General features: G+C 40.0%; 1 protein-coding gene across 1 annotated transcript in view; it reads left to right on the forward strand.

Moving 5' to 3' along the window:
• The first annotated feature begins 255 nt into the window (after window positions 1–255).
• Window positions 256–16,003, forward strand: part of MTUS2 (microtubule associated scaffold protein 2) — a 209,704-nt gene continuing 193,956 nt past the window's right edge. Inside the window, exons 1-2 of the mRNA XM_013962221.2 lie at window positions 256–2,559; window positions 8,591–8,831. Of these exons, the coding sequence (XP_013817675.2) occupies window positions 256–2,559; window positions 8,591–8,831 (2,545 nt within the window). The remainder of the gene's footprint in view (window positions 2,560–8,590; window positions 8,832–16,003) is intronic.

Raw genomic sequence — 16,003 nt, forward strand, 5'->3', positions numbered from 1 at the left:
GACCTATTTTGCTTTCGTTGAACCTCTCTACCGCATGTCATAAAGATTTCCTGGGTCCAGAAGCTGCACTGAAAACGACTGAGCAGCACAAAAATGTGACTCTGACAAGAGACTCCAAGTTTTTTGACAAGGAGTTTTCTACTGTTTGTAATTTAAACGTGTAACTGAAGCATGAATAATAGTTAACCTAATAGTGGACAGAAAGCCCTCTCATTAATTAGGACTGCCAAAAAAGCAGTCACCTGAAGGCTCAAAATGAGTGCTCCATTAATTCCAAACAAGTCATGTTACACTCAGCTTCAAGACAACCGCAGCGAAATAAAAAATAATAATGAAAGCATAGTAAACGTGGGGGATACCAACGCCAATCAAATTGTGACAAAAGTTAGGACCACTGAAGGTGATGCCAAGAAATGTGGTTTGACAGATGAGAGTGGGAATATACATCTTGGGGGATCAGAAAAGGTTACTCATCTGAGTACAGAGCAGAATAAACTTCTGGCCTTTAAAGAGTCTCAAACCTGTGACACAAGTGTACAGGAAAGTAAGCTGTCTCCTACCTCAAACAGGGAAATGGGGAAAGATGGTAGGACCAGTGAAGCAAGGGATATATCGAGGCATATCAGAATCAGCCGAGGACAAAGTCTGTCCAACTTGAAAAGCAGCACAAATGATGCCAATCTGGAGATTATTTCAAAAGGTGATACTGACTCTACCCAGAGTTTTTCTAAGGGTAAAATGGCCAGGACTGTGGAAATGGAGAGAATAAAAAGGCTTTCTTTGGGAAGATCAAGTAAGTTTCCTGCTCAAACTGAAACATTTGCAAAAGAATGTGTTGGCCGTGTGTCGTGTAAGCGTTTGCTTTCTGCATCATTGGATTCCATAGACAGGTCACATCATTTGATTGGAAATACAGAGAAATCACAAAAAACATCCACAGATCATTTTCTCGGGATGGTGTTTCATCCACTTGACAATACCTCAGAGGAAAATATTGTGTTTCATTCTAAACCATCTACCTCAGGAAACAAGAAAATATCTAAACCAGAAATCCAAATGGATGTGCAAAATGTACCAAATGTTGACACTGAAAGCACACTGCAAACTTCTCATGCTGATCTACATTCAGCTATTAAGCCCAATGAGATTGCTAGTAAATCAGAAGCACAGTTAGGTCAGGGTGATAAAAGTAAAAAGCTGGAGCTTAAGACCGTACCATCTCTACAATCTAAAAACATATGTCAACAAAAGATTGAGAGAATTATGCTGGTAGAATTTCTAGGATGTCAAAAAGAGGAAAGTACAATAATGCAAGAAAAGAAAGGTTCTGGATCTGATGTATCAAAATTTCAAGCTTCCCATTTTCCAGACATCTGTAATAAAGTAGAGGATCCATTGTCAAGCCAGGTGGTCACCCACCCCGATGACAAATTGCTAAGTGATAACAACACCATGCATGGGGCAGGAGGAGGAAGTGAGAGTGACAACAGGGCAACTATTAGTGAGGAATATTTCACTGACAAAGAAGTGGAATCAGTATTCCCACTTACTTGTGATAGCAAATCCAGTGGCAAAGATACACTTAGAAAAAATGAAAATTTATGTGAAGTTGACACAGGTTGCACTGAAACGGTTGGTGAGCAAGTATCTCTTATACATGACATTAATCTACCTGACAGCAAACCCTTGAAAGTTAATGAGAATAAACTGATGCCAGTCAAAGGAAACAGTGAAGATGCTGCTGTGCCAGCTTCTGATCTCTCAGATCAGCCCAGAGTGCTGCGTACAGAAATGGTGTCAAATGAACAGTGTAGCAACGAGGACAGTGATGTGGAAATCTCAAGCTTTTCAGTTCAGAGTAAAAAGACAGCTATTGCAAAGAAAAACCTTTCATACGAAGCACCAGAGAACTATAAGATTGCAGCAAAGGCTGATGCCTTTTTATGCGTTCCAACTCCCTTGCGCCCAGTGGCAACTCTGAATGTTACTAATCAGCCTGCGCTAGCAAACAGTAATCTGAAGAACCTTTATGCACTTCATGTTGACAAACTGTCACCCTCCTCAGTCCTACCTCCCATCGACAGCACGCAGTTGTTAAGCATATCCCCTAAAGTGCCTATCAAGACTGTTTGCAGCAGTGCAATCCCAAAACCTATCCTGGTCCACTCCAAGGGCTCCCTCACAGATAAGGCGGATGTGGACAGTGACAGCAGTGAAAAGCTAGAAGAAAGTATCGAGATGAAGCCTGCCATGCCCAAGCCCAAACATGTAAGACCTAAAATCATCACTTATATTAGAAGAAACCCTCATTCAATAGACCAGCTTGACCCTTCGTTTGCCTCTGCGGGGCTGTCGTACGGCACCCCGGCATGTGGCATGCCCATCTCTAAGGAAGAGAAGGCGTCAAACGGAGGTGATGTGAAGCCCCCCAGCATCCTGTATGACAAATTTAAACCTGACCTCCAGAAGCCACGGATCTTCAGTTCTGGACTTGTGGTGTCAGGAATTAGGCCCCCTGGCCATCATTTTGGTCCGATGAGTGAAAAATTTCTGCAGGAGGTAAGGAGGTAACTTTGACAACCTCTTTTGTATGCCAGGTGGTATTCATTTGCTTACTTGTTGCTGCCAGAAGTTAGTTCCCAACCCTCAATTGAGAAAAAGTCCTAAATCCAGGCAATGTGTGATCATTAGAAATGAACTTAACTGTTTCTGGCACTGACCCTGTTGTGGTGACTGATCTGTGACTTGACTGGAAGTTGTCACTGTGTTCCTGTAATGTTTCCCAGCAAAACAGTCACCTGCTAGTACTATAAATAGGGATGTTTGAAAAGCAAAAGACATGCAGTTTGAGTATATCCATGAATGGAACTATTTTTTCTTGAAGGAATAGCTTTGGGAAATGAATGTAATTTGCCCACAAACAGAGACTTTTCCTCCTTAATGGGAAACTTGGCACATATTTGCAGACAGAACACTAGAGGACTCAATTAATTCCCTTCTGTTTAGCTCTACAGAAAACCAGGGACTTTCAAAGCTCATGTTAGGTAATATATATCATGCAGGAAAAGATTTTCTTTTCATTCGTTTTAAAGTGGTTTGTTATTTTGACCAGAATCTTCAAGGAGAAATCTCCTTTCCCCAGAAAATATTCCTGAGCACCCAAAAAGTGAAGGAACTTCTTCTGACCAATTCTGGGTCCTGGTACCTAGTTGTGTGTCCTCCGCCTTGATAATTTGGGCAGGAGTCTTGATTCCCAGCACATCCCTGCTGGGAGGTGAGAACAGTGGAGGAAGGTTGACATTGCTTGGTAGGTGGAGAAAAGATGGAGAAGAGGGAGTTATAGTTGGATCTGTGATATGTCATTGGATCTGCTGCTTGGAACACATGATAGCTCAGCAACCAAGCATTTTATATAAATACTGAAGATCACAGAAGTGTATTTAATTTGAATGACTCTAAAAAATATACATACTAAGTTTTATTTTTTTTGCTGTGTGTCTCATGGTGTGTTATTGAGACTCCTTTAATGCCCATCTCATTCTGTGTACAGTTTTTGTACAGGGAACAGCATTAAAGTATCACATAAGATGACAGTGTCAACAATCAAAAGCCAGCAAATATCCAAATTAAGATATCTTGTGTGAGTGTAGCTTGGCCTTTTTGGCATGCATGTTAAGAGGCACTCTAGTGATTAGTGAAATGATCATGGATTATAGTTTTCTGTAGAACACCATCTCATGCCAAACACAGAAAGGACAGTGCTCATCATTGTGGGCATGTCTGTGGCAGCCTGCAATGGATGGCAACTGAAATTAAAGCCAAAATAACCAAAACTGTGCAGCTGCTTGGCTGTTTATAGAATGGTGTGACGGCTTAAAGGCCATAAGAGCCTGTAGCCCATACAGCTGGGGTTCAGATAATCAGGCACGATCAACAGACAGAGTTGGGAGTGGAGATGAGCAATTTCTGTGCGCTGTTGAGGACTGTTCTTAGCATGAAAAGGAGTCAGGTTGTGGCAGGTCTGCAGTGTGGTTTACTCTAGACTAGGATTAGGAAAAAAAATGACACAAAGAGAACATTGATGGAGAAGGTCCAAAGCACCCCACTTTCACCAAGCAATATAGTTTTGGGTAGATATATCAAGGCGGAAAAGTTTGAACCCAAGGTTCTTCAGAAACACTGGGCTGGCTGGAGGAGACACTGGGAAGGAAAAGTCAAACAAACTATAGTTTGTATTATGAGTTTTCATTAAGCTACTGATTCCTACTAGTCATTAGGAATTAGGAGTCATAGGAGCAGCAGCTGTTAGCAGGGGATGGAATGTGCTCTCTTGTGATGCCACTCTAACAGCAGGTACCTTAACCCCCTGATAATAAGGGCATGGCAACGGGCACTGATCTGGCTCCAGCATGGCTCAAGAGAAAGGAAAAAAGATTGATCTATGCAAGTGGACAGATCCTTAGAAGAGCAGCTGTGCACAGTAGTGGTTAAGGGCAGATGACTGATGTGTAACCAGAGGAAAACAATTAGGATGGTTTGAGATATATCAAAATCACATTGGCAAATGCACAGTGCTGAAGACTCAGAACTTTTGAGACGAGGAGGTGCTGGGGCAGGATGACTACTTGGCATTGCCATTGTGGTGGAAAAGTTCCCAGGCTGCCCTGTTTCCCAGATCCATTTGGGGCTTTGAAAGGCTTTGATTAACATTTTATAGCGCTCTCTATAGTTATGATAAAGGGTGTTAGTAACTGCTATCAGTCAGACCTGTAATCTCTGAGCACCCTTCAGCTAAATGGGAGGAACAATTAAATTCACTTTTCAGAGCCAATATCTGGAAAAAATAGGAAGGTTCTGTGCAAGGCACCAGGCTCCAAGGCAAGACCTGAAGAACTATCTGGAGAACACTCAAGGCATTTCTCTGTGCAGGGAAGGGTCTGCCGGACTCCTTGTGCTGGGTGTGCTTCAGCCCTAACAGTGCAGTCCAGGCAGAAATTCTAGCTCAGGTCTGGAGGCAGTTCAGCTGTGCAGCTAAAGGCTGTATATTCATGAAGGATTGAATTAAGATTAAATGGACAGCCTTAATTTTGGCATTTTCAGCTCTTTGAGTGCTTTTCTTTGGAATATTGACATGGTATGACTGTAGATCTTTCATAAATATCTTTGTCAAAAAAAGATAGAAAAACCCTCAAAGTGAAAAACAAACTGAAAAAAATGCCTTTGTCCAGGTCAGAGTGTTGCTGTCCACATGCTTCATCGCAGTGTTGGTTGCCCATTTTAGTGTGGACCTCTGCCACTTTCAGTAAGTGCCAGTAGGAATTTGTGGCTGCTTTTTCTCTGTGTTCCCACTTACCTCCATGAGAAGTAACAAACCAAATTGTGAGATTCAAAGGCTATAACCTTGCTAGTGAACTACACAGTGTGAAGGCACAGTTTCCAAGGCTCACATGAAGCTGTCCATATTGTTGGACTCTGACTACACTCCCCAGCTCCTTGTTCACCTGTGCCAGCGTAAGGTCCCCCAGGCAATACCCAGCACAGCTTGGGAAGCAGCAGGGGTCAGAGGCTGTTTCCAGAGAGCAGTGTGGATGAGACCCACCTGTTCTGGAGGGTGAGAGACTTTACTCACATGGATATGATCCATGCCATGCCAGAGAGTGGGCTTTGGCCCGTTTTATTTACTGCTATAGATGCTGCTGAGAGCCGTGGTTGCAGTCAGGGCTCCATAAGGAGATTAGCCAATCCTCAGCTCTCCTGCCTGCTTCTCCTAGGACTGTGCTTGTCCTATCCAAACTCCACCTCTGTGCAGTGTATTTGGGGCAGTTCTCCTGCATGGGCCTTTTTCTCCTCCAGAGAGCATGGACTGAAGCCTGTTGAAGTGGAAGGTCTGTTGAAAGGGGTAGGGGAAGCGGTTTTATATATAGGCAAAACAACATATTTTTTTTTCCTAATCTCATTATCTGAAATGACTGAACCAGTTTTGCTGACTCTTTTCCCAAATAATTGCCTGAAGCAGGCACTTGACAAGAAAAATTCTGCTTGAGGCACTAAGGTTTGACAGTGTTATAAACAAAGTTACATGAAGGCAAGTGGCGAACAACTGTACCTGTTGGCAGTGTTGCCAGTTCTGCTTAGAATCACCCAGGTTATGGAAATTGCTGTATCTTTCGCAGATTTGCTATAGAGTTTCCAGCTCTTTCTAACACCTACATTAAATGGAGTGCGTGGGAAATGTACAGTCACACACAATAAAATTGTGAACTGAAGGGAGTCCTTATTTTTAGTTAACAGGCCTCAACAGCTCTTTTCTTTAAAAGTCTCTCATACAAAAATCTAGTACAGAATGCTAACAGGACTCATATGAGTCCAAATCTTTCTAAACAGCTTTGAAATGGCCTGATAATCAATAAATGCACGTGATTCTCTTGAGGCCAATTGAATTAGACATTTCATCAATTTGATGATAAATACAAAATAATAAAAAGGATTGTGTCTTCATAGCAAGTTTATGTCTCCCTGCAAATTGAACTCTTTAAAAAACAAATCTATTTCCTGAAAAATAGTTGGGCAAATCCTTCTCAGTTTCCTCAGTCTGAGAAGGTGTTTTAGGCTTGTGATTGTCTTTGTGTGCATGTTTGTGGTCCTTCTGTGTTATTTGTAGCATAGTATCAATAAAGATAAAAGTGAGGTGACTGAAGGTTTGTCTAAGCTAACCCAGTTTATCAAAAATGCATGGTTTCTATATTTAAAGTTTTTCTCTATTTCTTATACTGAAAAACTTGGCCTTGGTATGTTCACTGCCAGTTAAATATAAGATGATAGGAAGTATATAATGAAATCTCATTGAAATAAGCTCATCAGGGAGAAAAATGTAAATGAATCTTATCCAGGAAAAAAATCTCATATACAGAAGTTGAAAATAAGAGCAGAGAATCATACATAAACAATAAAAACCTGCATCCAAACTTGTAGAAATAGGTTATAGAAATATAATAAAAAAGGAAAATGAAAGATCTAATTGAAGAAAACAGGACTGCAAAAATAGTGAAAAATATAGAGCAAAATTATAATGCTCAATATCTCTTGTATCTGTCTTCCTAGTTTCCTGTGCAAAAGCCTTAAAGATTCTAAACTTAGTAATAGTTTAAGGCCAGTTTTGTATCTTTTAGCATATTAAAAATTTGCTAAATTAGGATTAAAGCTCAAGAAGCAGCTAGGTTCAAAGCTTTTATAGCTAATGTTCAAGTGCATGTTCTAAATGCTTATAATTGCTAAATAGAAACTGATTTGGCATATTATATGCATCATAGCTTACAACAGACTTAATTAATTGGCAGTTGCATTTCTTCCTAGGTAGCCTGTGGCGCTTTTTTGATTAATTTTTAAACAAATCTAGCCCTGATTTCCTGTTTCCTAAGCCTACTTTTTTCTCTGGCCTAAATGGGGTGCACTGAAAAATTATTAAGTGCATCCTTGCTAAATTATTATGATTTTATATTTTATAAGAAAATTCTGCAGTAGTTGGACTCTACCCAAGACCGTTAGGCAAGGGATGAAGAACAAACAGATCTTAGCAAATGAGCGAGGTGGAGGCCCAGTGAGCTCCTGCCGTGGCTCTGCTCCGTCGCCCCAAGTCAGGGCAAACAGCACGCTGGCTGACGGCCCGAGCCAGGGCCCCGCTCACGTGGAGGAAGGTTCAAGGGCTGAAGCAGGGAACCAGCTCATTCTTGACTCTAAATTCTCGGGTAACATCCAGTTTACTTGAAAAACTTCCAGCTTGAGGCTTAACTATGCTGTCCTCACAATATATTCCCATTAAAATACTCAGAGGTCTGTCACTAATTTTAGCAAAGAAACATCTATTTATGATAAACAGTACATGTTTTACACTGGCAAATTTGCTTTTCTCCCCCGCTCAGCTGCGTTTTATAGCTCTGATTTGTAATACTCCATGAGCACTCTGAAAATAATAACCTACAGAAACTTGCACTCCTCCAAAGTTGTGTCACTTTTCAGAAACCTCAGTGACATAGACTACTGTGAATATAGTGAACGTGTGAACAGTAGGAACATGTGGACGTTTTTTCGCACATAAACAATTTAACAATACCATTTTTCTGATAAAATGAACTTAAAATACCTTCAAGTGTCTTTATAACTATTTAAATGAAAACAGACTCCCCCCAGATTGCATTTCAATGAGAAATATTTTAAATAACTTCTAATAAAAATTCCACTTACCCACTCTCTTGGTGCATTTGCCTCTTTAACTAATCTCACCTTTCCAGACTTAACAATAACTTCATTTTCACTATTTGAAGCTTTTTATTTATTTGTTTATTTTTTCGAGGGGGAAGAGATCAAGCCTTTATTTGGATTTGGCTGTGTCTTGTGACTGGAACACCTGTATTCATGGAGAGGGATTCATATGGTTAGACCATCACTTTTTGAAAGTGATGCTTACTTTGCAGTGGTATGAAGCCAAGACTCGTGAGGAGGGAAAATTAGCCTTTATAAGCCATTGAGAGCTCCGTATTCTCTGGATACATAATTTTATTGCATAATATCTGTTTTAATTATTTTTTTGTAGGTTGGGGAAAGGCCTGCGAAAGACGAATTTTGTCCTCCACCATATACTCACTATGAGGTCCCACCGAGTTTTTATCGATCTGCCATGATACTTAAGCCACAGTTAGGACTGGGTGCAGTTTCAAGGTTACCATCTGCAAAGAGCAGAATTCTCATTGCAAGTCAAAGATCCTCAGGTAGCTGTCTCCATCAGCCAGGAGAAATGACAAGTGCTCCCAGCCTCTATCATCCTGATGCTTCAGGTAAAGTATGATCTTTTTTTTCTCCTTTCTTTTAACTATAGTCACCAAAAAGATTTTTTTCAGGCAGAAATATCACAAAATGAGCAATATCTTGACCTGATACTACAAAGCTCTAATAGCACTCTCTGAGGTGTGTTTTTTTTAACCTGAGGCAAGGCTGACTAGGGAGTCTGGGGCTTGCACAGAAGTTTGTTTAACAGCTCATTGCCAAAGAAGGAGGATCAATTTCAGAGATAATTCTCATACAGCTTTTTTTCATCTTCCTCCTCCTTCTAAAGGCCTGAAAAAATCTTTGCTTTTGCCCTGTGGAAGATAATGTAACATTTTCTTCTATCATGAAGACCCAGTTTTTCAATCTGAATATGCCAGTCCCCTATGTTCTTCTCTGAAGCCTTAGCAGTGTTCAGCTGTGCTAGCACAGAGCTACTCTGAAGCCTTGGTGCACACCTCTTTGGAGACATCTTCTCCAATACCTCTTGCTTCCAGCCACAATGCAGGACACAACATGACCCTGGGCAGAATTACAGGGGAGGGAAGAGCAAGAGAAAAACCAGAGGGGGAAGTGTCTGACACCACAAGACAGAGATAATTACTTCTACAGTGCACTTCTTTACAACCTGGAAAATCTTGGAGGTTTTAACAATGTATATTTAAGCAGCAGCAAGCTCACTGAAAATCAGTCATTGCCAGGGTGAAACACAGCAGCTGTTTAACAGCCTACAAGTCTGCACAGATAGTTAGAAAATAGTCATAAAGGATAATGCCTTGGTGTCATACGGTCCATCCTCTTGCCTTGGGGCCGGGTTCCTTCTGATAGACATTTATCTATTCATAAAACCCTCCAATATAAGAGATCCTGCAGGCTCCTCCAATGCATCGCCTACCTTGGAGTTAATAATTTTCCCTAATATTTCACCTGATCTCCTTTGTTGCAGGTTACTTGCTCTCCTATCTGAAGTGGATGTGGGGGTCCCCTCCTCTTTGCAGCTGCCTTTTATGTATTTGAAAAAGATCACTGTCTGTCTCCCCAGCATCCATTTCTCCACACTAAACTGCGCAAGAAATTAAGAGGCAGAATGAAAATTGACGAAGATGAATATCTTGACTTATTCTGAGAAGAGAGTATAAGTCAGTAATACAAGTTGCCAGGGCTTATGGTTTATCAGAAAAATCAAGTTTTTCTGTAACCCAGTGCCCCTTGTCACTATCCCCTACTGTCTCTGCACCTGGAGTTTATCTACATTGATGCCATTTGCAGAAGCTGACCAAACTCAACTGTATGTAATTTCTGAGATTACACCCTGGGGTAGTAAAATTCAGTTCAGCGTTGGGAGTAGAGTTCAGTCAGTGCTCATCATGTGGAAAGAGGTGCAGAGAGCAATTGGATCCCATGCCCCGTTTAAATGAAACTGCAAGAGGCTGCAAGTTCAGAGTATGACTAGGTTAAGCCATTGCACAATAGGAGCAAGTCTGGGAGATAGATATGAGAGGAATATACACGTCCTATTAACAAATCCAGTGTCTTGTCTGATCTTCAGAAATGAATGTTGCCTTGATTTTTAGTTATCCAACTTAATTATCCTGAATCACTGATTACTGCGGACATTACTTTTCTCTAGATATTTCTTTATCCATATAGGAGCTTGCCTTGTATGTACTAATTTACTGTCTTCCTGTATTGAATGACATTCTAAAATCTAAACAGTATCTGCCTCAATCCTGTTTATTTTCTGTAATACTGCCTTTAAAAATTCCAGTGAATGAGATGTATACATGAGGAAATTGCACTAGCTCTTGCCAATCAATTCCTGTTTCTTTAAAGTTTTCTAAAGTTTTTTTTTAATGTTATTACTGATAGTTTCTTTGGATCTTTCCTGCTCTGGAAGAATATTTAATTCTTAGCTCTCTATAACTTTCTTCCTATGAATGCTATTTTGTTTGTTTCTCTCGTCTATTAATACCTTGCTGTTTCAAAGATACTGTTAAAGATAATTCTGGTTAGTCCAATAATCTGTCTGCCATCTCATTCAGGTTCCCAAAGTGTGTCCCATCTGGTCTTTGGGCTCTGACTGTTTTTATTGATTTTAAATTACCCAAGACTTGTTCTGGAGAAGTTGCTAATGTCTTCAGTTTTTCACTGTCCTCCCCAGGACACATTATTTTCATTTCTGGCATCTCACCTCCATTTTCCTTGTGAGGTGAAGAACTTGTTTAATTTTTCTGCAGTATCTTATTCTGTTGCAAAGTACTTCCTATTGTGCTCTGATGATCTGCCAGCTGCGCTTATTGATCTTTCATGTATTTCTGATAACTTCTATGAGTTCCTTTACATTCTCTTATTTTCAGCATTTTATTTCCTGTTTATCCATTCAGGATTGGTTGATAATCACATCTGCCTTGCTCATAGTCTGTTTCCTTGTATACCTCAAATGACCAATTCTTTCCCTCAACATCGTATGGCTTCATAAACCAGCATATCAGTCTTTTAATCTTCAATAATTTCTTTCAAAAAGAATGAATTGCTCATAAAAGAGCCCCGCATCAGAGCTCATGAGGCGCTAACTCAGAGCGGAGTCGAGTGCGATTTGACAGGGTGGCTGGTGGGGGCCTGCAGCTCAAGGCTGCTTTTGCAAGGAAGCGCTTTAATAGGTACTGGATTCGCTAAAAATATGCTCTTTGGGCAGAGTAAAAAAAATGGACCTAGTGCAACATATTCCATCTCATCAAGAGAACTGAGACACACAGCAGTGTTAATCTATCAGATCAGCAAGGTGTACCTGTATCTAGATGGGTCATACGGACCATATCAAGCCAATTGTTTTAAGGTAGTCAACACCTTTTTTCCAGCTTTCTGTCATCCTATTTCCCTTAATTTGGCAGCTTGATGTGGTATTAAGCTACTTTAGTCTGCATTAATATTTTTGATGCAATATTTGAAGAACAGGATTAAATACAGCTTAGAGTCATATTTACAAATAAAAGCAAGCAAAATGCATGAAAAAATGGTCAGCCTAAAGGAACTGGTGCTGGTAAGAGCTTTGCTCGTGGCTGCTCTGGAGTGTGAGGATTTGACTGGCTATGGCAAGAACCGGGGGCACTGCCGTCAGTAATGCTAATCAGTATCTTTTGCAGCTGGATCCTGAACTTTTAATCCAGCAAACCTGTTAGGGATTTCGGTCCTGCCCTGGGGTAATGGAAATAGAAGGATCTAGCCAGTTGCCATCTAGTGACAAAGTGTGAGGTACCAGTGAGGCTTTAAAAATGAAATTGCCATGCCACAGTATTGAGGACAGAAGCAGTGCCTCATAATGAGGATTTTATTTCCCTCTGCCATGCCTTTCATAATGTAGCAGGATGCTTAAGCAGCACTGATAAGCTGAGTGGTTTGGCCCTTGTATCATAGTAATTCTCATAAAAATGACTCTAAAGTAATTGATAATTAAATCCATGAACTGCTGTGATGGACTGCAAGCACCAGAAGTACATTAAGGGTATTGTTAGTTTTAAGACATGACAAGTAGAAAATAAAATGATAATGAATGATCCTGTGATTCACCAAGTGTGATATCTAAAATGTGACTGGCGCAGTGATCATTCTTCATCTGTAGGACATTCGACACATGTATTGGCATGGGCTGTGATTTCCTTATTGAATGACACTGTTCTTTAGATCATGCTCTATATTGGATGGGTGAGACAGGCATTCCTACTATAAGGAAAAATATTCTGCACTGTAGAAAACATAGCAAGTTGTTGAATTGTGGTGTATTTAAAGGTACATTAATGTCTCTGAAAGCTTAATATTTGTTTATTTTATATAAATTGACTCTGCTCTTTCTAAGGGAAACATGTAATTCAAAACAAGCATTAAAGGATACTGTGTCTATAACGTATAAATTATGAATATGGTTTCCTTGGTTATAAAGACTTTTTAGAACACACAAGTTAGTATTTACATTAATTACCTGATTATTTTTATGGGATTAATGTCTGATTTTGAAAAGTAAAACAGAGATCTCATAATTAAAACTTCACTTAATTCTACTCTTTTTCCACTATTATTTATGGTAATTTTTTCTCAAAGGATGAGTTAATGAAATGTTGTTTCCTTATCAGCTCTTTGTGTATTAAATTTGCCAGTCCTGAGGGTCTAGCAGCCCCTCTCATTTCTAAACAAGTCAAATCTTGTTAAAGGTACCATTTATATATAAATCAGAAAAGCAATGTTTTTGATTTACTCAGACACACACAAAAATACTCATATTTTTGTGTATTTGTAGCTCATCATTAATGTTACAATATGTCTAAAGGTTTCTCCTGGTAGGATTTGAGCTTTGCTTTCATGTTGATTCTCAGGAATACCTAATACTTAAACAAGCAAATGAGATTTGATGATAGAAAAGGGGCTTTGAGGTTACTTCCTGAAATGTTTCATTACTGCGACTCCAGCTGCATGCTTATTTCCTGCGTTTGCAATCTGACAGACTTGGATTTGAGCTGTCAGGAGAGAGACAAGGCCAGAATTCAGAGAGGAAAATATTCTCTATTCCCACTAAAATTTATAATGGTTTCAGTTGGCACTGTCTGCTTTCTCTGGGAGAGCAATCTGATTGTATTTCATAAAGAAAAATAACATGCCTCAATGGGAGTCATGCATCTCTTCAGCAGAGTTTTGCTAATGACATTATCACCATCACCATATCGCCACATGCCACCTCTTTGCTCCCAGCAATTATTGCCTTTTCAAAGAACCAAAACACATCTTATCAGAAGGATTGTCTATATGACTGTGTTGTTCTATATCACGTTATAACTCAGTTATAACTCTGCTGACAGTCATACGAACGGTATCAGTAATGATCTGTGTACTGTAGAAAACAAATGCTGAAGTAAGGTTTAACTACTGTGTGCTTATAGACTACATCTGTGTTACTCAACTGTAGAAGATGTGACTGGATGCATTTTCATGGTGTGCTGGGAAATAGAAAGGATTTAATGCAATTCCATAGTTGTTCTGTGGGTGAAATGAAAAGGAGAAGGTGAAAATGAAGGAGAGTGGATGATGAAAAAGAGCAGGTCAAGAGTTTGATAGGCACATGCAGCGATGAAAGGAGACAAGCCCAAGGAAACCTTACTTGAGAAGATAACATGCAATAGGAGAGGGAGCAAAGCAGCTGGAAGGACAGAGCTATTCATTGTGTGACATCTTTGTAAGGGGATTATCACCATTCTTCAAGACAGATACATTTTGCCCATCTTCCTGAGATTTCTGCCCAATTAACCTCTGAGACAACTTCTCATAAGACTTTACCTATTCTTATCAAGCTTCTCTTGACCCTTCTTCTTCTTGTTCATGGAAAACTGTGATTAAAGACTGGCTGCTAGAAGAAAGCTTACAGGTGTGCGGTTGCGACACGCTCTAACTTTGGGATTACTGTTCTGTTTTGTCTCCATGGATAGTGGTGAGGGAACAGAGCAGCTAAGAGTTAACAGCAGCAGTTCAGAATTGTGAAAATCTGGCATTTTAAAATCCCACTACCCCAAATTTCTTGATCATCCAAAAGAATTTAAAGATACTTCATAATCTAATTGGCTCTCAATCTAATTATCATCAGCTTGCACACTATCTTGCATGGTGATATTCACCTAATGTCAATATAAGGTCTTCAAGTGCCCTTCTGGTTCCAGAAGTCAATGGAATGACAGGAAACTGTAATCTGAGGCTACATCAATATTATCTTTGTTACTGGTCCTGTGTAACACCTTGTGGCACCCAGAACAAGCAGCCGGGATTGCGTGGCCTCCATATTATTTGTGGGACCCTAACTCAGGCTATCTAGCCACTTTTCCTGTGTCTCACCAAGGGACTGCTCAGATCTCTCTCTCAGAAGAATATTCTCTTCTGAATAGAGCCTCCCATCCACATGTCCATCCCCCCATCCATCCTCCTCTCTACAGGGAGTTACTTGAAGCTGGACTCTACCTGGGAAGGGGACACACAGATGAAGGCAGCAACTTTCTAAATCATGCTGAACATAGAAATATATAATAGAAATAGAAATATATGGCCTTGCTGCTCTGGGCTTTCAGTCAAAAATGCAGTAAGTGCATCTCAGACACCATGACACTTTCTGTGCTGGCACCTTCTGTGGGATGTCACTGCTTTGCACTTCAGCTAAAAAGCAAACACAGGCATTTGTAGTTTGAATTAAGCACAAGCTGACAAATTCTTGGGGTGGTGTGAATGTGCTAAACAGCCTTTGGTTGTCTGGGAATTGGCAAGGCACAGAGCAGCTTTTTTGGGCATTGAAACCCGAAGCAGGAGGAGCTGAGCTTTTCCTACCATATGATGGTGGTCTGGCTGATCAGAAATTAATTCATGTTCAGCAGTGGCAACTGTTTTGCCTTTGGAACTGAACTGTCCCAGGCTTGATAGTATTTGGATGAGAGACCATCAGGAGGGCTGGACACAACCTGCTGACCATTATGTGGGTGAAAACTATAAAGCCCCCACTTTAAGGTCACATTCCTCAGTTCTTGTTCAGAGAAAAGTCGTTGTGACTGTAACAGGGAAATCACTAGAGCAGTGGTAACCGAATAGGGTTCTTATTTGGGTGAATTGTTTTCAATTTCCAAAGGTATTAAAGATTGGGTTAACTCTGAGGTGCCTTGAAAAACTGCTTGTATTATCCCTGACTAATTCTGTGACCTTGCAGATAACTTCTTTGCCACAGATTCCCCAATATGAAGTGAGAATAATGATGTTTACAGCACACAATAAAAGTAGCTGAGATCTCTGAGAGAAAATGACACCTAATGATTAAAGTTTTAAGAAAAATGCATGTTAAAAAAATAAATAAATAAATAAAAATAAAAGGATTGCCTAGGATCCATGAATTGTGGAAAGGAGCTGAAGTACTGAACTGTTACTTTTTTCATATGAACACACTTGTGTAACTCATTTCTTTAACTTTTCATTTGTTTTGGCTAAAACATATTTCAGATTTCACAGAGAAGTTACTTGAAAGATGCACTTTAGTTATATATGTGCATGGAGATGTGTTTCATGTGCAGTATGGATGCAGAAAAAGGATACCTCAGACTTTTCTTTAGGCTCCCCAGGCACATCTGTTTTGTGTCAATCCATTGCTACCTCAAAATGTTTTTGTGTT

The sequence above is a fragment of the Apteryx mantelli genome, chromosome 1 (assembly GCF_036417845.1).
Source record: "Apteryx mantelli isolate bAptMan1 chromosome 1, bAptMan1.hap1, whole genome shotgun sequence".
Lineage (NCBI taxonomy): Eukaryota > Metazoa > Chordata > Aves > Apterygiformes > Apterygidae > Apteryx > Apteryx mantelli.